Consider the following 24,538-nt stretch of genomic DNA (forward strand, 5'->3'; position numbering starts at 1 on the left):
GAGAATAATTCAGCCTCTGCTTCCCTTGTTATTTCATGACGCACTTGGACTGTCAACAGAAAAACACGCTAAAGTGGGATGATTTTGCATCGTTTTACTCCTATATCCCTACAGAAGTTCTTCATGGTGTGGTTGCACATCTGTGTTTGTTTTAGATGAAGGATGTGTTGAGATCTGCTGACTTGTTCAGAAAAATCCAAACCTTTTCTTTAAAGAAACTTTAAAAGAAGAGGGAAGATGGCTTGAAAATAATGGACACATTTAGGTAATAGTTGTGTCTGTTATGTCTCAAAGATCATAAAGTAGAAGAAGTGCAAAGACGTGGGGTAATAGCAAAGAACCAAAAATGGTTAGGACTTCATCTCTGATAGTTTTATCATTTAAAAAGTCGTTTTATTTGCTCTTAGATTTAAAAATCTTGTAGAAATATGTATTCTCAAAGGTCAATGTGAGAAACTGTGCTGCTACTTCTCACTTCCTATTTAAGTGCTCCTTTGACCGGCAAGGAAAGATGTGACTTGCTCCTTTCCAAAAGCAATAAACAAAGCATAGGTTTCCAGAGCACGGCTTAAGTGGGTCGCTTCAGAGTTTAATGGGCGAGGGTGAGCCTTGACATAGATCCAAGTGTGCAGGTTTGAGGTCAGACAGACATAACTGGAGGAAGTCAGAGATGCACTTAACGGTTCTCATCAAAGGCGGAGAACTGAACTTGACAGATGGAGAGAGGTAAAAAGATGGAGAGAGAAACGAAATGGAGGAGAGGAAGTCTACAGTGTAGTTAAGATGAAAAACTTTTCCACGAGAACTTTGCAGAGGCAGTTAGGGAGTCCCAATGTCAGGTTGGGGGGAATTTGCATGGCACATGGGGAAGCTCAAGTACAGGAAGAGTCCGTCGTTCAGGACAGAATAGCCCCTCTGCCACATAAATCTCAAAGTTGGAACACACTTTGCATGGGTCTGGTTAAAACGTGCAAAAACCTCTACAGCAGTGGCCCCCAACCCCCGGGCCACTTAAGGACAGAAAGAAAGAAATACATGCGCTAACTTAAATTATTTATGTTTAGTTTATTTTCTACGACGGATTATTAGGGCCACCGGAAAAAGTAATATTACGAGTTTTTTCTCGTAAAATTACGACTTTAAATCTCGTAAATTTCCGACTTTTTATCTCGTGCATTTACGACTTTTTTCTCGTAAATTTACGACTTTAAATCTAGTAGATTCACGAGATTAAAAGTCGTAAATTTAGCCTATGACTTTTAATAATACGACTTTATTCTCGTAATTTGGCAGTTGCGACTTTTTTCTCGCAAATTTACGAGATTTAAAGTCGTAATTTTAAAAAAAAATTTTCTTTATAAAATGGCCCTAATACTACGTCTTTTAATCTCGTACATTTACAACTTTTTTCTCGTAAATTTACAACTTTAAATCTCGTAGATATACGAGATTAAAAGTCCTAAATTTAGCCTATGACTTTTAAAGTCATAAATATACGACTTTATTCTTGTAATTTAGCAGTTACGACTTTTTTCATTTCAAAAATAATTTTTTCTTTATAAAATGTCCCTAATACTATGCCTTAATTTTCTGATCCTGAAGGAGGTTTTATTTTGGAAAACTGGCGGATTCTCTTCACAACATCTGTCTTGGTCATGTGACTTAAAGCATGGCTACCTGGATTGCTAAGCTAGTAACCAAAGCTAATAAAAACCAGACACATAAACGTATTTGGAAAGTTTCTTTGGGGAGAAAAGAGGCAGTGAGGAAACCCAAGAAGAGCCTTCAGCTTCAAAGAACAATAAAGCTGCTGTTTGCAGAGAAAACCAGGAGTTTTAATCAACATAAAGATTTATTGAGACAGTTGTTCTCATGTAGCAGAAGCTGCTTTGTTTAATACGTGGCAACAGTCTCTCAACTGTTTCACACAGATAATAAAGTTGGAGACAGTGGATTCACGTTATATTTTATTTAGAAAATACAAGTTTTATGATGGTTGCATCATTTTATTTTGCTTTATTTATCCATCACACTTTGAAAGTTGAAGCTAGCACCTGCTTGCTAGCCTCCACTTTGACGTTAAATGGAAAATCTTCATGACAAAGTTCAAACCAGTTGTAAACATTTGACATAAAATGAAGATTTAATCAAATAAAGTTGCTGGTTTGTGGAAACTCGGAAAAAAGGGACATTTGAGAATTTCCCTGCAGCAAGGCTGAATTAATTAGGCAAATGTTCAGAAACTTTAGCACAGAAAATGTTCCTTTGTGTTGAAAAAAAATACCCAATGAATGAGGTTCATGTAAAAAGAAAATATGATCACTTTTTTGTTATGAAAGATTATCGGAGCATGGATTAAGCGTTAAAGTGGAATTCTATGGGGAAAAAATATCTTGTATTGTTTCCTTAATGGAATTTTTTCAAATCAGAAACGACCTTATTTTCTGGACTATAAGTCGCAGTAGCCAAAAAATGCATAATGAAGAAGAAAAAAACATATATAAGTCGCTCCGGAGTATAAGTCGCACCCTTGGAAAATCTATAAAAAAAAGCGCGACTTATAGTCCGGAAAATACAGTACTTCTACAAATCAACACTTCAGTTTCATAAAATCTTCATTATTTGTTTAAAAAAATCTACTGATATTTTTCAACAAAATCTGGCTACAGATAAAATATATGGCGCCCGAAAATTAATAGCTAGAAGTCCCCCCAGCAAGAGCCAGCCGCAAAAAAACATTCTCTTTTATCAATCCTTTTTGCCGGTTTTTTTCTCTCTGTGACACTCTCTACAGAGAAAAAAAAAACAGCATTTTGTCAGTTCTGCACAGCTGATTGACTGAGAAAAAAAACGGCCTATTGCCGACTTTTTCTCCGGAGGTACTTGTTAATATTGACTTGAAAGAAATAAAACGATTAACGTTTTCTGTCCCATTTGAAACTCCTCCTTCCCACTAAACTGCTAGACAGTAACAGTTTATTCAGATTCAATACCTTAAAAATTGTTAGTTCTGAAAATGTTTTAAACTATCATTTTGAAAGGGTTTCCTGAAGTTTATTAAATTTCCGCTCATGCTACGGGCTATTGTAACGATTTCTGCTTCCGGCTACAGATTGATTCTGGCGCCATCTTGGGTGTGACCAGAGGCCCCTCGTATTTTTAGGCATTTTTAAACAAACTTTTGCATTTTATTTTAAAAATAGATTTTCAGGAGCCGGAAGCTCAAAAATTCCAACTTCTGCCCTTTTCTAATATAGTCTAATTTAAACAGGTCCGTGGCCTAAAAACGGTTTGGGACCACTGCTCTACAGAGCCATCCTCTTTTTTTATACTCTCAAGCCGTCGTCACAGCTGGCCTTATGAGTGGATACGGGTCACCTGTGGATGAAAAATGAGGCAGGTTTCCCGCACGATTTGTCAAGGTTCTAGACTTGCTTGTTGAGCCCATAGAGTACAAATTTCATTATTTTTCTACTGGTACACTGTGGGTGAAAGTTTGTACACAACTACAAATGTAAGGGTAATGTGGGTAAAAGCGAGGATGTCGTATCTATTTTTATGACTATAAAGTGTTCCGTAATGCGTTAGCACTTCACTCCTGTAGTAGTGTTGTATATCAGTGCAAGGCTCACCTTTTCTGGAAATGGTTGAACGGTAGTTGAAAGAATGTCACGGGTTGCAATGTAAAGGGTTAAGTATCACATACACACCTTGTCTGTGTGGCACATGTACCTTATTGACGACTACAGAGGATCATACGACAGCATCGCCCATATGTCATAAGTTACCGAACATTATCCTTACGAATACTTCACTTATCACATGCATGGCAATGGTACATTCCATTTTCATGATGTACAAGGTGGCCATACAAGCCTCAAGGGAATTAAAAGACACACCTGTGCTACCCTTAAGATACAGCCACTATGACCCTCCACTCCACTAGTCAACCCCAAAAAACCTGGAGCACCCGTACGAGTCAACCCTCAGTCGGGTCTATATAACTACGGCTTTAATTCTCAACTTTTCTTCCTATTACTTCCATAAAAACAAGATTTTTCCTCATTGAAAGTTGCCTACTTCAACAGTTTTGCTGAAAATTTTCCCCACAGAAAAAACAAATTAGGTGACAAATCAAGTTGACATAGATGTGATAATAAGACGCTCCATAATGAGCCTGAACTGCTCGAGTCATTTTTCACACATTCTCTTCCAATAAAAATGTTTCCTCATTAGTGTGTTTTTAAAAAGTTGTTTGCAAAAGGCAATTAGTCTGACACTTCCAAGTCGCATTGAAATGTTCAGCTGTCGTAGTTTCACATGTATTTGTTCTCATCAACAGGAAGTGTGGGGTGAATGGTTATATTGTAAATTAGGTGAGTTTTATCTGCTTAGATTAAAAGGTTTATTCATATTTTACTCTTCTTTTTGTTTAGGTTTTTCTAGAAGTCTGTCAAACAGAAGCATAAGCAGTCATAGATTGAACTTTTCTAATCAATAATTGAGGTTACTGTCAAAGTGTAGACTTTGATGCTGCATCAGCATTGACTGTATTTGAGATCTGGACCAGTTCAATGTGAAGTCACTCATAGAAAATGGCAAAATGGCTAACTTCTGGATCCGACTAAATGAAGTCAATTGAGTGGCCATTTTTTGTGATATGGACTTTTCCGTAATGAAACCAGACATTGTCATCAGTAAGCAGTGATTGGTCCTAATCATTGACTGTATAGAGAACTGGACAGAGTGTGTGTAATGTCACCCACAAAAAATCCCTTACTTCTGGCTCCAGTGAAATGATGCCAATTCAGTCGCCATTTTTCTGTGGAAAGGAGCCAGCAGATACTTCCTGTTTGGAATGTTAGGGGGAGGGGTCACTCAGTCCAGTTCTCTATATACAGCCAATGACGGTAATGCACCCAGCACACTTGGGTATCAAGTTTAAAAAGATTTCTATGCAGAAAACAAAAGCTGGTCTTTTGAGACTTTATTTATTTATTTATTTTGTTAAAGCTGCATCACTTTTTCAAAATTACCAGTAATGTTATGTAAAATCGGAAGAAGCAATTTCTTGCTTTTTGTCAAAGTCTTAATTTTATTTGAGTAAACCTGTTTTCTTAAAACAGCTGCTGTGATTAAACGTGTAACGATGTAGATTGAAATGGAGGCTTTGTTCTGTATTTTTGTGACGCTTTAGGCACATAATTTCATAAATGATTTATTAATCTATTAAGTGAGGAAAATTTTTGACTTTAAAGAAAGATAGACTGTCTCTTTGCATTGTGGGACAGCACAGAAGGAAATGCTACAGAGGGATTTGATCAATTGGTTGGGGAATAAACATTTAACGTGATGCTATTACCTGGCTCTGTGTGGAAAATCTCGTTCCTTAAAATCTGTTTAGTTGAACTGGTTCTGGACCGTTTTGGCAGAGAAATGGGGTAACGGCAAGCTTTTCTCATCTATTCTGTCACCCGGTTATTTGATTTTGTCCTTTCTCCTCTGTTGGCCTGAACTCCAAACTCGTACATCAATGTAAAATTACATGTCAGAGCAAAAGTAGAGCCATTAGTGCCACCGTCTGCCATTGTTGTTCATACAAGCAGAGGGAATTGCATTCTGTGCAAAACTTGACAATATCTGTTTAAGAAAAAAGTGGGATGGAATCGGCATGATGTGAGACTAAAACCAGATTTCATAACAGTCAAAAATTTGTAAAAACAAATAATTTTTTTATTTAAATGACAACACTTTCATTATAAACCTAAATTAAGAAAAAAACTTGTTAGAGAGAAAACACATCCTATGAAATATTTCTGTAATTTCACAAAAACTGTAAAATAACAACTACTACCTATATTTATCCTTTTTTTTAAAGCTAAATTATGGCAATTAATTGATTAAAAAGAATAACTAGTAGTTGATGTAATCATTATTATGTAATAATTGTTGAAAACTTATTGAAGAGTTTTTTAAAATTAACATTTACTGCACAAATGTGTACCCACAGTAACCTAATAATACAAAAGACCCACTCCAATTGAAATTATGTTGGAGGATATATATAAAGAAAATTGAGATTAAAATGATTTTTCTGATTATTTCTTTATTCAAATCATTGTGAATCAGGAGCAGACCAGAAAAAAGCTGTAGAAAAGCCTGTAGGATTGACGTAGAAGTTCCTGCTATGCTCCATTCTGATGCATCCACTCACCGACAAATAGATCCATGAACGTCTTTGTTTTCCTTGTCTGAGCTGGTACAAATCTGTATGGCTGGATATGTCTAATTTTGGTCGCCATATTTGTTGCTAATGTTAGGTTTTGGTATGTGAGGGGCTGTAAGCTAGCGGTAGAGCGTGTCCGCAGATGAGAACTTGGAGGTGAATTTCTAAAGAACTGCTGGCGCTCTGCAGAAACTATGTCCTACAAAACAAACGTTTTTTTTCTTCTTAATTTTGGCTAAAAACCACATAATCATAATTAAAAGACCACAGAGAATGCTTTTTAAAAGCATCAAAAGATGATAACCTAAAAAATTATTGCCTAAAATTTCAGTGTGGATTTCATGCATACGAATGTTGCAGATCCTCCTCCTAATATCTTAAGACGCTTCTGACTTTTTTATATTTATTTTGATAGTAAAAACACTTTTTTCTATTAGTTTAAAAAAATAGGTTTGAATGTTTTTTCTTCAATGATTTTTACTAAAAGTCATGTGCGTATAATTTTAATGTAAACATTACCAATTTTTATATTTCAAATCCCAAATTTTTGGAAACAAAAACAAAAGGACATTTATTTCAATTTAAATGATGATTTTTTAATATTTTTGCAGCTAGGATCGAAAATGTGTTCCCTTTGAGATGCAATCATTGCAATTTTCTCAAAACGTAAAAGACCTAAAAACATAAAAAACAAAAATTATTGATCTTGCTGCAGTATTTACTTTATTCTAGCAGTTGTCAAAATATTAAAATGAAAGTAAAAAATTAAAATAGTTTACAATTTAGATATGTTTGAAAATTAGTTTATGGTTTTTGATGTGGATGGTGTAGGCTTTTATTTTGAAGGTAAAGATGTGTAAAGAGACATCAATCCCCACAAATTGTGTTTTTTCCTTGAAAATCTCTATTTGCCATCACTCGTTTGTGGTTTTTCTTAGACAGAGGAGTTCTCCTGTTTGGTTCTGGGTTGAATCCGTTCCACTCTATTATAAAGCTAGAAGTCCTTCCAGCGCTAAAAGGAAGGACCGGTAGAGTAACTGACAGGATAAAGTAGCTGTCGAATCGAATAAGAACCCCTGTTGTCTGTGAAGAAACCAAACAAGCGTTTCATTGTGCAGCTCTCAGCGTGTCCAAAGCGCTGATGTCTGATGGAGATAAAGTTGGTTTATCCTGGCAGGAGGCCCGGTGGAGGTTCTGACAGATTGGTGTCATCAGCTCGTTATTTCATTAACACTTGTGAACTTGGTGAACATCATCTCACTAGTCGTTCTTCTTTTCTGTCTCCTCTGCCCCCCTCACCCCCAAACAGATGGAGAGCGAAAAGAAGAGGAGGAAATACTCCACGAGCAGCAACGACTCTGACACCACTGACAGTAAGTTGATGGGAGGAAGGAGTTTGTGGGTCTGAGGAAACCTGAAATTTGGGGGGAAAATTGCACTCAGGATGTGATTTAAGTCAACTCCTGCAAAAGAAGTGCTCATAATAACCTGCTGGAGAACGGCCCGGCCTGTCACTGTGTTCTTCTTCTGCTCATTAGGACTTCTCAGGTGTTGCAGAACAAAGATGAGCTTCAAGTCCAAACGCATGTTTGATGGAACAAATCCAGCAAAGGAAAGATTTGCTAAAAGCAGTTTGTTTTTTGAGAAAGAAAGGATAATATCACTTAAAAACCCACTTTAGTAATTTTTTAAATCTATTTTCAGGCTTCCCAGTGGTCTTTTAAATATCATTATATCATTTTTTGCCAAAATTAAAAAAAAAAAAATCTTTAATTTACTAGGACAAAGTTTCTGCAGAGCAGCAGTAGTTCATTAGAAATTCAACTCTCAGTTGTAGCAACCCCGCCCCCCTTCCCCTCCCTTTTGCTGAGAGCTCAGAGTAGGGAGCTTGTGGCGCACCCAGGTTATTCTCTGCTGTAACCTGCAGACTCCACAGATATAAGTAGTTCTGATTGATCCCAGGAAATGGAATAAAAAACTAACCAGAATTTTCAACAATTTGCCCAAAAATTCAAATAAATTTGAAGGAAAACCCTGGATAAATGTTGACATCATTTAGAGAAAACCATAGTTTTTAGTGATGTGAAGACCACTGGAGCCCAGAATACATGATTCTCAATTGGAGAGACTTTGCAGAATTTCCCTCTCCAGAGTTATTTCCTTTTTAACGCCACACACAACCTGCTGAAAGCCAGTTCCAGTGCATCAGTCAGATTAATGACAGGCATTTGGGAATCTGATGTCAGCTTCACAGCTTCTTCTCTAACCTGCTGCACGCTTTTTATTAACTTAAGTGGAAATGAGCAAACTCCACTCTCCCTGAGACGCTGCTTTCAGATTATATTTGAAAGACTCCTCAATGAAAAAAGCACTTTTTAATGTATTTATTCAGCTAAATAGATTTAGATGTTTGTTTGTAAAAGCAGATGTTTTGCTTCTTTTCTCAGCACTATTCCACTTTAAAGTGCTTTTTTTCTTGGTAAAAAAGAAAAAAAATCTCCTTTAACTGCAACATACTTGAGGATTTCTTTCCACCCACTGACTGCTTCATTTCTGTGAGTATTATAGAGACACTGACAGCTAGTGTTTGGTATTTGACAGGCTGTGTGGAGGTTAAACTCTGATCTTAAACTGAGGTAAAGCTATTTGAGCTCTAAGAAAAAGACACAACGATGGGAGTTGTTCTCTTCCAGCACAGTTGAAGTCGATAGTTTCAGTAAGTCGCTCCTGTCTCGTTTTAAGACATTCTAAATGTATTTTTTGTTTGTTTTATTGACTTTTTATATTACGGTTTTCTTCTATTTACTGTACTGAACTCCCCCACTCTAGACCTTGTTTTTAGGCTTGTGTTTATTTTTGTGTTTGGTTGCGCCTCTTTATCATCACACATGACGTAGGTTGGGTAGTCAGATGAGTCATATAACCAGAGATTTATTATCTACAAATATACACAAGTGAAGTTAGACAAAAGCCTTAGTGATAGCTACCATTAGTGCGGTGCTTTTTGGTCATCAGGGAGTAATGTCATTTGCAGACGGGATGTCAGATAAGAGCTGCAGCCTTTTTAGAAGGACAGGCTTTAAAGAGGCAGCTTTTCATTTAAAAGTCAATAAAACCAAATGTTATATTTAGTATGTTTACTGTTTTGTTTTGTTAGATCTTCATGTACAGTGAGATCTGAACCTGACATGATGCTTATATTGGTTTCTGCTGGAAATAGCCTTTGAGCTGTTTTTGAAAATATACTTCTTGGGGTTATTTTTCATGACAAATCTCACGTTTTACACTATATTACCAAAAGTATTGGCTCACCTGTCCGGACTCATGAACTGAAGTGTCATTCCATTCCTAACACATAGAGTTCAATATGATGCAAGTCCAGCTTTTGCAGCTTTTATTGGTGGGGTCCAACACATTCTCATTCCCAACTCCTGTGTCCAGGCCACGTGATTCAGACACCTGATTCTGATCATTTGGATGGGTGAGCCCATAATTTTGCCAAAATAGTTTGTATCTCTAAACCATATTGTTGAGAAGCATTTCAGTTTTAAAGGGGCCATACCACGAAAAAACAACTTTTTGAGCTTTTAAGTGTATCATACTGCTTATTCCTCCCTATAAAGAACTCCAAAGTGGTATTTTGACCCGTCCATCCATTTCTGAGTAATCCTATGAAAACTTCCACTCTCAGTAGCATCCCCTCCAATACCCACGAAAACGAACAGGTCCTCTTGATCTGATTTAACATCGTGAGACAGCCCCTTTCAGGAAGAGTCTGCTCTGACAGCACCGCCCCCTTTCTAACACCAACACTCAATTTCTCCACTGAGCTAGAGGTGATCAGCAAAAATTTTCATTTTAGATGCAGAATACTGCAAATCTTCCAATTGTGTCCTGTCTTCCAGCTCAAACAGGTGTTCATTGCTTTAGACGCTGGACTACTTTAAAAAGTCCCACCCCAAAAAGTATATTTGTTTGTTTTTTTGTCTATTTTGACCTATCTTTCCTCTTAAAGTATATGCCTGAAATAAAATATCATCATCATCAGACTTATCAAGTTTGTATGTTACATCTGATATAAGCATGTGAATTATAACAATATAAAATAGTTTTCGTATCACTTCTTGTCAGCTCTATTAGCTGGTTTTGAATGATTCTCAACAAAAATGGCTTGAAAAAAAATCAGTTTTGGAAGCAAAAAATATGAATATTTTTGTTATTTTTTGCCATTTAAGAAATTCTCATGAATGCTCATATACATTTATATCCAGGCTCTTTTAAGACTTTAGTGAAGAACACAAAATAAGGAGTCCATTTCGAGGTTTTCAAAGTGCTTTTTGTTCAACACCTACGTGAGAATTAAACCCTTTTTCCTGCAGGGGCATTTTTCTCTGCAGTTGGTGTGAAATCTGCTTTTACTGAGCTTTATGGGTAAATCAATAGATGATATTACAGTATGAGAGCCGGGATTTCTTTTTCTATTTGGCTCAAATGGCCGTGTCAGCTTTTAAAGTTGGTCAGAGTAAAATATGCCGTATGGAGACCAGGACTGGGTTTAAAAAATTGATTTGAATCAATCTTTATTTACAAGCTGCTCTATTGATTCGGTTACGGGCCAAAGCCCAGGAGAACGTGGGCTGTAACAAAAGATCCTAAAGAGGCTCCAGGTCAAACAAAGAAGAGGATTGGAGGGATGAAACACATAAACATGGATCAAAACTGATAGTCACAATACTAGTAACAACAAAAGTTAAGTTAACCAAAGAAAACAAGAGGAAGACATGATTATGCAACCATTCATTTAGTTTTTCTATCAAATATAATCATTTTATTTTTAAAAGTTCCACATTTGTTTACTTTAATTGATTTATTTTGAAACTATTTTTATTTAACCAAACAAAAAAGATTGTGGAATTGAAATGGCAAAAAAATGAAGAAAATGGATTCATCCGATTTCTGTGTGCGTAATTCTTGATTTGTAACTCATACAATACATTTTGTGTGTATTTTATGTACTTGAAATTGTGTAATCACATGTACAAAAATGACAAAACACAATTTACACTTACATGACCTTAAATTACAACAGCTTGAACCTAACTACACACACAAATCTTTATAAATTACGCACAAATTGCTTGCTGCGCACACGCAAAACTGCATTTACTCACACATCTGATGTGAGACTCTTTTCTCGTGTCCAACATTTGTCCGTAAGTGATGCGTTTAAATGCTGCTAGAATGCTGGGTCATCAGAGTTTTCTTATTAGCTGTTTTGAACTTAAATATGAATAATATCTGGTGAAAACTTAACATTTTTCCATTTTCTTAAAGCGGCTGATAAGAAAACTCTAATGACCCATCATTCTAGCAGCATTTAAACGCATCGAATCTTGGAAACCTATAATGAGTCTTATCAAATTTGTGCTTAAATGCAGTTTTGTGTGTCTAACACAATTTGTGCGTACTTCTTAAAGATTTGTATGTGTAGATAGTTTCAGTCTGTTTTAGTTTGAAAGTGTGCCTGTTTAAGTTCATTTTGTATTTTGCATTTTTTATTGTGCATGTGAAAACACTATTATAAATACATAAAGTTATGCACAAAATGTATTGTATGTGTTACAAATCAAGAATTGCGCACACACAAATCAGTCAATTTTCTTTGCATGAGAAGGTCAATCAAAGTCCAAATGAATGAATAAATCCAATAGAATCATTTATTATTACGGGCTCAACGTCCAAATAACAGGACTATGAAAAACAAACAGAATTTCATACATAAAAGGTTCTCTAATTATACATATAAAAAACTAAGACCGATGGAGATAAGAATCAAAGTAAGAATGCATATTACAAATTTCAAAACGGAAACTGCAGATTGGAGACTGATATCTAAGAGTACTCTGCTTTATATTGGTGAGGGCTAAAACTATGTATGTATTTAGAAAATGTAAATTATTGGAAATGCATTTAATATCGGGCTGCAAGTTACTTCCAAACTACTGACTGCATTCAATGTCAATGAACAATTTTACCTTTAAATTTATACGCAATTCAGCATAATTTGATTGAAAATCAATGTATTTTTCAAATTTCAATCCAAAAATATTTCAAATTTGCTTTGGAAAGCACATTTTTACATGACTACTTGGTTTAAAAGGATCAACGGTGGAAGTTTCATTCATAAAATTTTGAATTCCTGCATACTTTTTGCTGAAAGATCTTTAAAATCCATCTCTTTTCCAAATCCAAACCTCTCACACCCCGGGTTTACCTGATCTCTGACTCCTATAAGTGGTCGGCGCTCAAAGGTTCCATGTTTTTACAGCAGCTTTAATGGACTGCTTTACAGACCTGCGTGAGCCGGCCTGCGTTCAGGGTTTCTAATCAGCTTTTAGCCGATAGCCTCTCCTGACCGCTGCAGCGTGCGCTCCAGCTGCATCTGCTCACTGGAAGCTATCTGGTTTCTAATTGAAGGATGCCCATGATAATTTTGGCTGCCGCCGCCGAGCGGGGCTTTTAATTAACACTGCGCCATGTTGGTAACCTCTGACTGCGCTGCGGCCCGTTTGGTTATCTGGCCGCAGTGACGCAGCAGTGCAGCTGTAACCCCATAGTCACTGATGTCAAACATAATGCAAAAAAAGCTGCATCTTCTTTAAAAGTTGCTCAAACATAATTGTCAGGAGGGATTAAAACATACTGGGAGCAGTTCTCTTCTGCACACAAGAACCCGACTTTGAACCGTCGCAGAAACCCCACAGCTAACTACCCAGCGAAATGAATGAGTGTGAATCCAGCCGCCGATCCTCCAGAGCATTGATTGTAAACAAGTGAGCATGCTGCTTGGAGTTGCTGCCTCCTTATATTTTTTCGCTGAGCCGTATGTTTCTAGCCGGTCGCGCTGAGATATGGTGGCTGCGTCCAAATAAATGAGGCAACAGGGAGCCTCATCTGCCATTCTGGACCATAAACCAAATGCAGCTCTGCTGTTCATGTGTGAAATCTCTGAGCGGCTCACAAAGAATATACTACTAAAGTAAAAAAAAACAGGAAAAACTCTGTTATCTTTCGCTTTTTAACATTCTGCTTGGAAATTCAGCACCACCAGTTATTTACTTCAAGACTCAAATAATGAGCTTAGGGTAATTTAGTCAGCATTTTCATGGATGTTTTGTAGTTTAGACCATAACAAGTTAAGTTACATTATACCCTGAAGGACAATGTTTACTCCATCCATTATTGAAGTACTTTATTTCTGTCACGGATCCAAGAAAAATACACAAAACTTGCTGGTTAAACTGTAATTTAGAAGCTTGAGGTTCATTTGGCTAATAAAATGTCACATTTTTCCTAATAATAAACAACATTAACTAAAAAGCTGAAGCTTCTTGAAGCCCATCACAAAAAAAAAAACCATACAGAAACGACAAATATACAAAAAATGTGTGTGTATATATATATATATATATGTTTTTTTTCTTCATGTATCACATATACACTATATACACATACACAAACACTCACACACATGTTCACTAACACTTGGATAAATTCCACTTGATCAGTTATTCTACATTATAAGAGTAACTTAATTTTTTTTACAGTATTAGCTCATTTTAGCTTTATAGAAATAGAAAAGAAAGCCTATATTGCCATTGCACCTGGTATAATGAGATTCAGGTACAGTTCTCTTCAATGTGGACAGTTAATACAGACATAAATAGAAAAAAGAACACCTTACGTTAAAAAGAAATGTGCAGAAATCCGACAAATGTGCAAGAAATTAGACAAAATATTGAATTAATTCCAAATTTTTGTTCCAAAAACACATCACCATTTTTTATTTTTCAAAAATAAAAACACTTCTTAAATCATGACGTTCCTTCCTTCTTTTAAAAATGACTTCACTCTCAGAGGAAAACTACTTCTAAAGATGAAAATCGTGTTTTGACATGTTCTTGTAGCATTTTTCTATAGAATAATTTAAGATTAAAACTGTGTTTCTGTATTCAAATTGTGATGGATCAGGAGCAGAAAAACAAAAAAACACAATTATAAATCGATCCATTAACATCTTTATTTGTCTCGTCTGAGCTGGCATCTGGTTCTAAACTATACAGCTGGATAGACTGCTGTTTTTTTTTTGCTACGCTAATGTTAGCTTGGGCTTGTGAGGGGCTATAAGCTAGTGGGAGAGAGAGTAAACAAAAGAATGCTGGGAAATTACTCCCATCCTGAACCAACAAGCAAATTCTTAATATGCTTCTGCTGCTCTGCAGATAATACGTCTTAAGAATGACACAGTTTTTGATTTTGGCAAAATCATAATTAACAGACCACTGGGAATGATTTTACAATAGAAAAAAATATAGTTGGAGTGGAACTTAAGGGCACAAAATGTCCAATATTTGTATAATCACAATATCCGTAAATTCGAATGTATTCAATTCTTTAAAATGTGCAGATTTTCAAAATAAACAACTTTACTTATAACTCTAATTGCCTTTTTTTTTTTTTTAAAAAAGTCTGATAATTGGATCAATATTTGTTTTATTTATTTTCCCAAATATTAGAACTTATGTTGAATTTAAAAAACAAAAGTATTTTGTACTCAGTGTTGTTTTGGTTCTGTGGTTTATACATTTAGTCTTAGACATTTATTTGTTTTTATATTCAACATGTGGTTAAAACTAAGTTGACAGTCATCTATGACTCCAAGGAACTTTGTTTTACAACACTTTGAATGGTAAATAGCGTATACAAGGGTAGTTCTCCTTGAATTCCCATTCACCCATGCAAACACACATTCACTCACTGATGACTTACTCTGGCGTGAATCCATAACCACCAGGAAAAAACTGAGGTTCAGTGTCTTGCCCAAGGACACTTGGACACATGGGCGGGCAAGGCGGGAACTGAACCTGTGGTTATCCGATCAAAGGTTGTCCGCTCTCACCCCTTCTGTCTTACAGGCAGTTAAAGTTTACGTCAGGTACACTGACAAAAAACAAAAACAGTCATCATGTGAGATATGTCTGCAAAAATCCCTATTTCTGACTATTATAAAGTACAAAAAGTATCCAAAACAAGTCAAATGTGTGAAGAAAGATGTGCTTTAAAATAACTAAGGAAAGTCATCTGTGTGGGTCTATGTAAAGTGGAAGGAAGTGTCTGTGTTGGCAAATTTGAGGTTTTCCTTTTACAAGTACAGGTTTTTGGATTTGCAGAATTTTAATGACAGCTTTCTTTTTTAATGATGCACACTGAGAAGAAGCTTTCAATTACACGTCTCCCTGCGTTTTCAGAAAGTTCAAAAGTTTGTTTTTTTCTTAAATTACTGCTCACAGAAATAAGGAAAAAAAGAGAGTAAATGAGGAAAGAAACATGTTTTAAATGAATTTCAGTTGTCTATTTCAAACAACGTTATTGGTCCGGCTTCTCCATTGATCTTAATTAAAAAGCTGAGTCATTTCAAAGGAAATGCTTCAAATCTGAATATAAAATAAAAAAAGATAGATGCTCTTTATTCATTTATTAATTTTTTAATGTTTCATTTTTTCTGTAGGTCCAGTGACGTCGTGGTCCAGGTTGTCCAAGAGTGCAGTCACCAGCAGCACATGGGTCCACCACCAGCACAAGAAACCATCAGAGGTAAGTTCCTCCACTCATCTCTTTAGATGCACTTTTTAAAATATTTTAAGGTTGTTCTGATTTAATATACATCCTTAAATCTGTTTTTCACTGGAAAGAGCATATGTTATATGATGACAAGCATTGGGTGCAATAGTTAGAGTCTAACGCACGTCTGTAACACAATAATTAAAAAAAATCAACATTTTCTTTGCATTTTAAGGATGGTTCCAAAGGTTTTAAAAATCTTGATTTTGAATTAGATTTGAGAAAACTTGGATAAGACTTGAAACTAAAAAAAGAGTCCAGTTGACCTTTTTAATTTGTTTTTGCAATTTGCTCATGTTGAAAGTTCAGAAACAAGGTTTTTTTTTTGGCAGCTCTTGAGTCAGGATTAATTGCAGAAGGTAACAACAACAAAACTTGAAAAAGGATCTTAAATAAAAAGACATTTTAAATGTTTTTCTACTGTAATCATCCAAACGATGATCAAATAAAAAACTAAGAAACTGCCTGAGTATCAGTCTGAAAGTATTTGATGGAATCATCCTGAAAACAAAGCAACTTTATGTGAAAATGTTAATATTTTTAATCATTTCTTACATAATTATCTCCAACCATTACTGGCTCAAACGTGAATTGATTTGATTTAGATTAGTAAGTGTATGGTTCAATTCCTTTTCAATAAAATTTAAGGAAAAGTCCATTTTTTTTTAGTTATTTTAATTTAAAAACTGATTTTGTTTATGTTCATGGATACAATTCTGAGTATTCAGAGATAACTAACAGCTTTTTGGCCTAAATACTTAGCAGAAATACAAATTAATGAATTGTTTGAATAAACAATGCATCTTTTAATTAAAGATTTATTCAAAATTAATTATTTGTTTATAGACTTAACATACTATAATGTGATCAATGACGAGTGTCTGCTTTTAATTTAAGTTTTTTATTTGTTTAAAACTGAGCTGTATTTCCTCACATGAACTGGAGATCTTGTCTGGATTTTTCTTTTAGTCAACTTGTCTGCTTGTGGAAGTTGTCAAGCACATTCATTTTTCAGTGTTTTTGCTGTCAAATAAATCAGATAGATCATCATTTTCTTCATAAAATGATGATTTTGTGAATTTTTGCAAACAAGAGACTATAATCTGGATAAAGAAAACCCTTCCACGAACAAGATCCTCGCCGTCTCCAATGATGCACACAAAGATTCAGTCAATCACATCCACCTCCCCCTGAGTTTCCGGTTCTTAAGGCTCTCATCCAGTTCCTGTAGCGGCAGCATGTGTCAGCGGGACGAGCGTTTCAGTGCGATGGAAATACAGCCATCTCAGCCACCGCAGCTAAATCAGGCGAGAAAAACCGATGGCACACATCAGTTGGCTAAAATTTTGGGGTTGGAGCATTCATGCAGACGTGATGAATGATTCCACGAGCACCCAAATGACCTCCGTGAAGAAGGAACTGGCATAATCCGGTTGGAAAATTGTGCTTTATGCAAGTTGTGGCGAGGAACTGCCTACCGCAATCACACATTCCTCCCACTGAAGAGGAGTCTGTTGAGGGAGAACTGGACTTTGACTCCAAAAAAGTGGTAATGAGCACTCTGGAGGAAATTAGTTGACTTTTTACATAATGAAAGTTTTCTTGTGTGTGATTTAAAAAGAAATCTCCAGAAAGTGTCAAAAACTGGCTGAAGTGAAAGGGTTTTTATTTTTTTGGCAACTTTTGAGGCTGAATAAAGCCGAGCAGCATGCATGCCCCCAAGAAAAACTCATCAGCAGCAGAGCCTCTGTTGTGTGCTGGAGGTACCCCCCCTCTGCGCTCCATACGCTTAACCACAGGCTGTTGGAAGGTCCTGTCAGCAATCAGTCCCTCAGTAATAACTACTGTAGCTCTCCGCTCTGACCCGGGCATCTGCTGTAGAGCCAGGGGCCGCGCTCCCCTCCATAAAACTGCCTCCCTGCTCCGGGCACGCGGCTCCTTCATAAAAGATGAGGTTTTGCTGTAATGATTCTGCTTTTCTGAAGCAGCGATTGATGAGGAAAGGTCAAACAGGAAAGGGCAGGCAACAGCTAACAAGAACTCACGGTGAGGTCGTCAGGCTGACAAATGCGAGGGCATCTGAACTGATGCTGGGAAAAGCTTGGATGATTGACACTGTTCCCCGTGTTTTTCAACAAAAGAGAAAAACAAAATTTGAAGTTTAAAATAGTTTGCAAAGGTGTGCTTCTTTGTGCTACCGTTGCACAGATGTGCAGACACATGGTTTGTAAACTACCTGCAGACAATCGACTCCAAATGTCTTATGGCTAGATACGGGCTGTGTGAGGGTGAAAACCTGGACAAACCTGTGCAAAACACGCAGGTGGTCCACATGAATTATTAAGGCTGTAAATCTCCTGGTGTACCCAAAGAAAAAAAATGTTTATGCACATATTTTTCTACAACCTGTCGCAGCGACAGGTCATAGGGAACATGAGTAAGGATAAGACCCAGGCGTGTCATACCGATTTTTTCCACTGTTGTTACAAAAAGCTATGCATGGAGCATGATATGTGCATGCTCTGTGCATGTAGCCTGACTGTTAGAAATTAGGAAATTTGACAATTAGAGCCGCAAGTATCTAGATCGGCAGGTGGATTGGAGCGATGAATGCCGTTTTTACCGACAAATTCGCATGGCCTGTCTCACTTTTGCCGCGTGACGAATTCACTGATGTTGAGAAATAAATAATGTTTATTGATTGTGAAGAGTTCTACAAAAACGTTGGTAATCATGTCTCCATGTTTGGGTTTATGTGATTAATAAAACATTTTCCCGGTAATGGGCTCTTCTATCTTACTCGGGGGGTTGAGTCTGTATGACAGCTGCTCCCACTGTGTTTCTGTGTCTCTGTGGCTGAGCTTGAAGGCTCTCTGTCTCGCATTAACCCGAGAGAGAAAAAATAAAATAAGGAGACCTTTTTTTTTAATGTCTTGATGAACCCCAAGCCGGCAGCTTCCGCACCCTGCAGCGACTCTCTCTCTGCCGGCATATCGAGTGAGTAAACTGGCGATCTGTCCATAGTGTATTCCGTCTTCGCCCCAAAGTAGTCGAATGAGCTCTGCAACCCTGTGGCTCCAACTCCGGGTAACTCTCTCGGTTACCCGGAGAAAGCTCAGAGTAGAGCTGCTGCTCCTCCACTTCGAGAGGAGCCAGTTGAGGTGGGTCGGCTATCTGGTCCAGATGCCTCCTGGACGCCTCCTGGGGAGGTGTTCTGGGAATGTCTCACTGGGCGGAGGCACCGGGGAAGACCCAGATCACACTGGAGAGACTACGTCTCTCGGCTGGTCTGGGAATGTCTGGGATGAGTGGAAGAAGATAGATGGTATTATAAAATGATGTCATAGGCAAGTATTTTTTAAAAAATATTTATTTTCTGTTGTCTAATTTAAATTCTTAAAAAAGGAGATGTTTTCGTTGCATCTTAGTGAGTAATGAGCAGATGATTGAGAAGAAAAACCGTTGCGTTCCTGAATGCAGACGGAGGCTGCAGCTCATGCCTCCTCTGTTCTGTAATGCAATAATTCCGTTACTCTGGATTAATCTGCTTGTGTCATATTCTCTCAGGGTCCGTTTTCCTGTAGTTAGCAGAGATAAAGTTGATGCTCCTTTGATTCAAGGACACCTCGACTTTTATCCTCCAAGCAAAGTGACCAAAGAAGCCCTTCTGGAGCTGCGTGCTCTGCCATTTGAATGGCGTCAGTGTGAAGCATCCCGAGGCCAAAGCAACAGCGTGTTTTATGTTTTACATGTAGAAGGTCACGGCCCTCATGAAAGGGATCCCTGCTTGACTAACATTACTTAAGCTGGAGGAGACCTTTGAAGTCAAGTCCCCCCGTTTGTGTCGTTGTTATGCAGTTAGCTGCTGCAGAGCTTCACAGTTCGCCGTCCTGCAGCAGCTTTACACCAGCAGTTCACAGAATTCTCCCAAACTATATGAAGACTGATTTAAAAAGCTTATGTTGGCCCCGCAATCTTTCACCGAGAGATCTCTGTTTGCATGCTAGTATACTCAGAAATGCAATTTAAGCTTAATTTCTGTACTATTTTACCTCTATCATTGGTAAGATGTAAAAAAAAATCATGGGAGTGGATCTTTAAGGTGACATTACTATCAAATAAAGCTGGATGAATATTTAATCTTCCAAATGTTTGAGTCAGTTTTGACCTTTCTGAGTTGAGGTTTAAAGCCTGTTTTCTTTCCCTCTATGTTTAATTAAAAATATTAAAGCAAAACACCATGCAGAGAAGCTCGTCGGGCCTGGGTTCTGTCAATCAAGCTGTTTTTTAGGGGTTTTAGTGAAATAAAGGGACAGGGGCTGGTGCATGACATGGAATTAGGACGTTTAAAGAGCGCAGATCCACTAATAAAGAATACATTTAAAAACAACTTTTGTGGAGTATTTTCTTTTACAGAGGAGAGACTTGAATCAGGTAAAGAGTCAGTGTCTTCGAGCGAGAATGAGAGAGAGGTTTTTCATTATCTCGTTAAAAAAAAAAAATAAAGAAAAAAAAATAGGGTAAGGCCGTTTTAGACTTCCGTACAATACAGTTAATGTAGAAAAAAAAAACTATAGCTGTTGAGAAAACTCTTGATTTAACCCTTAATAAAGCCCTCACTTAGGTACATCAACCGAAATTAAAGTGTAATTCTTACTTAATTACATTTTTAGTCAAATATTTTACTAGGGCTGGGCGATATATCGATATTAGCAATTAATTTGAATTTGCTGTTTTCTATTTTTTGAAAATCGAGATTTTATCTTCTCAAACCTCTGCTCTCTTGGGCTTCTGTAGTTTGGCGTAAAGTCAGCCCGTTTGCACAGACGAGAAAGCGGCAGGTAGCTGAGGAGATTCTTTAGCGAGGCAGAGAGAGAGAGGGTGAAACTGCTGATCTACAGCAGGAACTGAACGTTTAATAAAAGTGTTGATTTGAAGACAGCGCTCTTGTTACACACTGACGCTAGCATGCTACGATACTAGCTGCTAATGCTAACAAGCTGTTCCTGTGTCTCCTGTATGTAAGCACGGTCGGTTAAAAGTCGGACATTTTCATGGAGCGGCTTTAAGACGAGGCGGATTAATACATCAACATTAGTTCATAGAACGTTTATAAAAACTGTATTTTATAAATATAATTATGCCAGACATGAATCCGCTTTGTACTAAAGTTATTAGTAGTCTCTTTGCAACATTACAAAACCAGTGTTGAGCTGACAAATATTTTTACAGTTTGTATTTAGTTGCACTTTGTCTTTGAGCTAATTTCAAATATTAAAATAAAATATGTTTTGTAAAAAAAATTCAGTTATTTGTAACATTTGTTAAAGAAAGTAAAAGAAGGGAGAAAAAAATTGAATAAAATCAAAATCTGCTATGAAAAAATCAGAGATTAGATTTTTTTTGGCCATATCGCCGAGCCCTATAATTTACCATATATTTTCTTTACCATTTTTTCTATAGATAATCACAATGACAGCTTTTTCTAGAAAAGTTGAGTCATTTTGAAAGCAGTGTTCTTGGTTTGTTTTGAAAGGTGTTTGTTGGAAAGCAAGTTTTGTCGTGTAAAATCTTTGATCAACTCAGTCTTCATCTATAGCGCACCGATCATCTGTGGATGTTGTTCTGCGGTGCACAAATCAACCTTGCACACATCAACACAATGGTTTCCTGCAGTAAGTTTCCTCATTTCTGCTAACAAACATCTGCCAAGTGTTTTTTTTAAAGATCTTTAGGAGGGCAAAAAACAACTTTTGAAGCCCAAAGGGGGGATATTTTTAGGTAGAGCAACACCTTCACCAGTGCACCCCCCACCGTGCACAAGTACAGTGTGGAAAAGTTCAGAGGACGATGCTCGCCCTGAGCCGAAGAACATGTGGCGTGTGATAAGCGCGACGGACACGTAATGACAGCGTACGTCTTCTCTGAAAACGAACGGTCTATTTACGCCTTTGCTGCTCTCTCACTCGATCTTTGATTTTTCTTAGAAGTGGTTTTGATGGTTTTACTTGGCAGACGGAGGACACAAACGCTTCCTTTTTCTGCTGCTGCTGTTTTTATCTTAATTTAGACCAGAGATTGACAATTTGGAAATTTTTGTAGACAAACAGGAAGTCGTTTGACACAAACATAATGGCCCCTTTTGGGGTTTTGTTGATTCATGGTTTCAGATAGCAGGTTTTGACGGGGTGGTTGTGTAAAGAGGGCCTTCCTGGTGGTTTTTGGTGCATCCTTTAGTGCTTTAAAAACACTGCTGTCGTGTTGTAGATGCAGGACTTGCATCTTGTGACAAAAAAATGTTAGAAAACAAAAATCCCCCTGCTTTTCCCCTGAGCTTTGGGCGGCGTTTGTCAAAACACGGCAACATGGGTGGATGACACATTTGTGATGAAGGGTATTTATCTAAATGTATTGAGGCCTCATTATGAGCTCTTTGGGGATTTCTTCTCAACTTGTGCTTCTCAGTTTTTGTTCCACTCATGCAGATGCTGTTTCTGTTTTTGCATTCTTTTTATGTCTGTTTATACATAGGATGGGGAAGTTATCTACAGGTGTCAGATGGCCCACATTGTCTTAATCTACCATGTTCGCTGCTTTCTTAGCCTATTTTTACCCAGATGAAAATGTTCATCCGTCCTTCTACAAGTTACCCGCTGCTGAATACCTTTGGAAATACCATTTAGTACATCAAATAATCAGAGAAAAGGCCTGAAGCACTCGGAAGACCACTTTTATTTGAGGATCAAACTTCAAAAACCTTTAGCTGTGATCTACTGTAACATGTTTGCTGATTTTTGTTAAAATTCCGCTAAACAAGCAGCAAAAGAATGGCCTACACCTTAAATTTATAAAGTATTCTGGAGTATAGTATTGGGGACGACATAAAACAAATATTTATATAGATATGAATAAAGTCATAAAACTATGCAAGAATAAAGTCAACATTTTTACATTAATATTATCATAAAATTAGAAGAAAAAGTCTAAATTTCACAAGAATTTTGGGTGCAAAGGTCATAAACTATAAGAAAGAAGTCAAAATTTGACATGAATGAAGTCGTAAAATTATGAGGAAAAAAGTCTTAAAACTATGAGAAAAGTCATAAATTCATGAGAATAAAGATGTAAAATTATATTAAAAAAGGTAAAATTTTACAAGAATAAAGCTATACAATTGTGAGAAAAAAGTCAAAATTTTAATGAGAATAAACTAATAAAAAATGGGCTAAAATGTCATAAAACTATAAGGAAAATTTACAAATTTGAAATAAAGTTGTAATATTATGAGAACAAAAGTCAGAATTTTATCAGAATAGAAGGGTAATATCAAAAGAAGTCATAAAAGAATAGGAAAAAAAGTCTAAATTTGACAAGACTTTATGACTATAAAGTCGTACAATTATTGAAAACAACATTCATGAAAATAAATTTTTTCTTTTTTAAAAGTCATAATTTTACAAGGAAGAACATTGTTAAAAAAGTTGTAATTTCATTAAAATAAAGTTGTACATTTACAAAAATAATAAAGCAATGTGATGTGATGTGATCTGATTTAAAAATAAATTAAATTGAACATTTCAATTTTTTTGCGTGAAATTTTGACCATTTTTTTTTTTTTTTTTATAAATGTATTGCTTTATTCACATATAATTATTATTATTTTTTTTTATGGTGGTCCTATTTCTATGTCATAATAGAGCCATTTTATAGTTGGTTTTCATTGCAAAACTTATGTGAAGTCCTCTCATATCTCTGTGTCAAATAAAATAGTTTTCATCTTTTGGAAAAATATTGCAAAATGTATTCAGTGATTCAAAGAACATTAAGAGATCTAAGCATTTTCAATCTGTCTACAATCTCAAAAAATAAAATTGATTGTTTCTTATTGCTTTGATCCAGGGTTATGCACCCTAAATGGCTAAAACAAAGTCTCTTGTTTTGCTTTAACTTTTTCATTTTACATTTTTTCTCTTTTAGTTTGTTACACATCTCTCAGGGTGTATTCAGACTGTTTCCAATCAGACTGCGCTCCGGTTTGTCTTGAGTTTTTCTCAATCTGAATAGACTTGATGCTCGTAGTGGAACAACTGGACATTATGGAATTTAAACAAACTTGGAAAAGAGCAACCAATGAGGCGCAGACAAATGGAAAACAACAGCGACTCATTGAAATTTGGTTGGATAAATGCTGACTCATCAAAACAACTTTATTCTTTCTTTTGTTGCTTTGCTCCGCCCTCGTAATTCCTGGCCAATGACTGAAGAGATCTTTAGTCATGTGGTTTTATTTACAATCTTATAGACGACAGTCTAAATACAGTCCAAACGCAAGGTTCAGGACTTGATTTGGACCAAATTAAGCGGATTTAGTCCAGAACAGCTGACATAGTCCAGTCTGAATACACCCTTAAATTATTTTTTTTTTTTTAAACAAAAAGAAGGGAGGTCGCATGGAAAGTCGAGTCCCATTCCCCTTCATGTTTGGAAAGGGTTAACCATCAAACAGAGTAAAGAGGAGATCTGTTGAACAACAAACCACATGCAGCCACAGCGATGAAGCAATCCTCGCCTCTCCTCTGCTCTTTATCCGACCTCCTCTTGTCCGAGGTGCTGTAAACGGATTTCTCACTC

General features: G+C 36.5%; 1 protein-coding gene across 3 annotated transcripts in view; it reads left to right on the top strand.

The window, feature by feature from the left end:
* The window catches only part of jade2 (jade family PHD finger 2), a 203,883-nt gene that overhangs the window by 17,324 nt on the left and 162,021 nt on the right, over positions 1-24,538 (top strand). For all 3 annotated transcript variants that reach the window (XM_024266149.2, XM_024266150.2, XM_024266151.2), the window contains exons 2-3: positions 7,536-7,599; positions 15,795-15,880. In XM_024266149.2, the coding sequence (XP_024121917.1) occupies positions 7,536-7,599; positions 15,795-15,880 (150 nt within the window). The remainder of the gene's footprint in view (positions 1-7,535; positions 7,600-15,794; positions 15,881-24,538) is intronic.

This window comes from Oryzias melastigma, linkage group LG14 (assembly GCF_002922805.2).
Source record: "Oryzias melastigma strain HK-1 linkage group LG14, ASM292280v2, whole genome shotgun sequence".
In the NCBI taxonomy this organism is placed as follows: domain Eukaryota; kingdom Metazoa; phylum Chordata; class Actinopteri; order Beloniformes; family Adrianichthyidae; genus Oryzias; species Oryzias melastigma.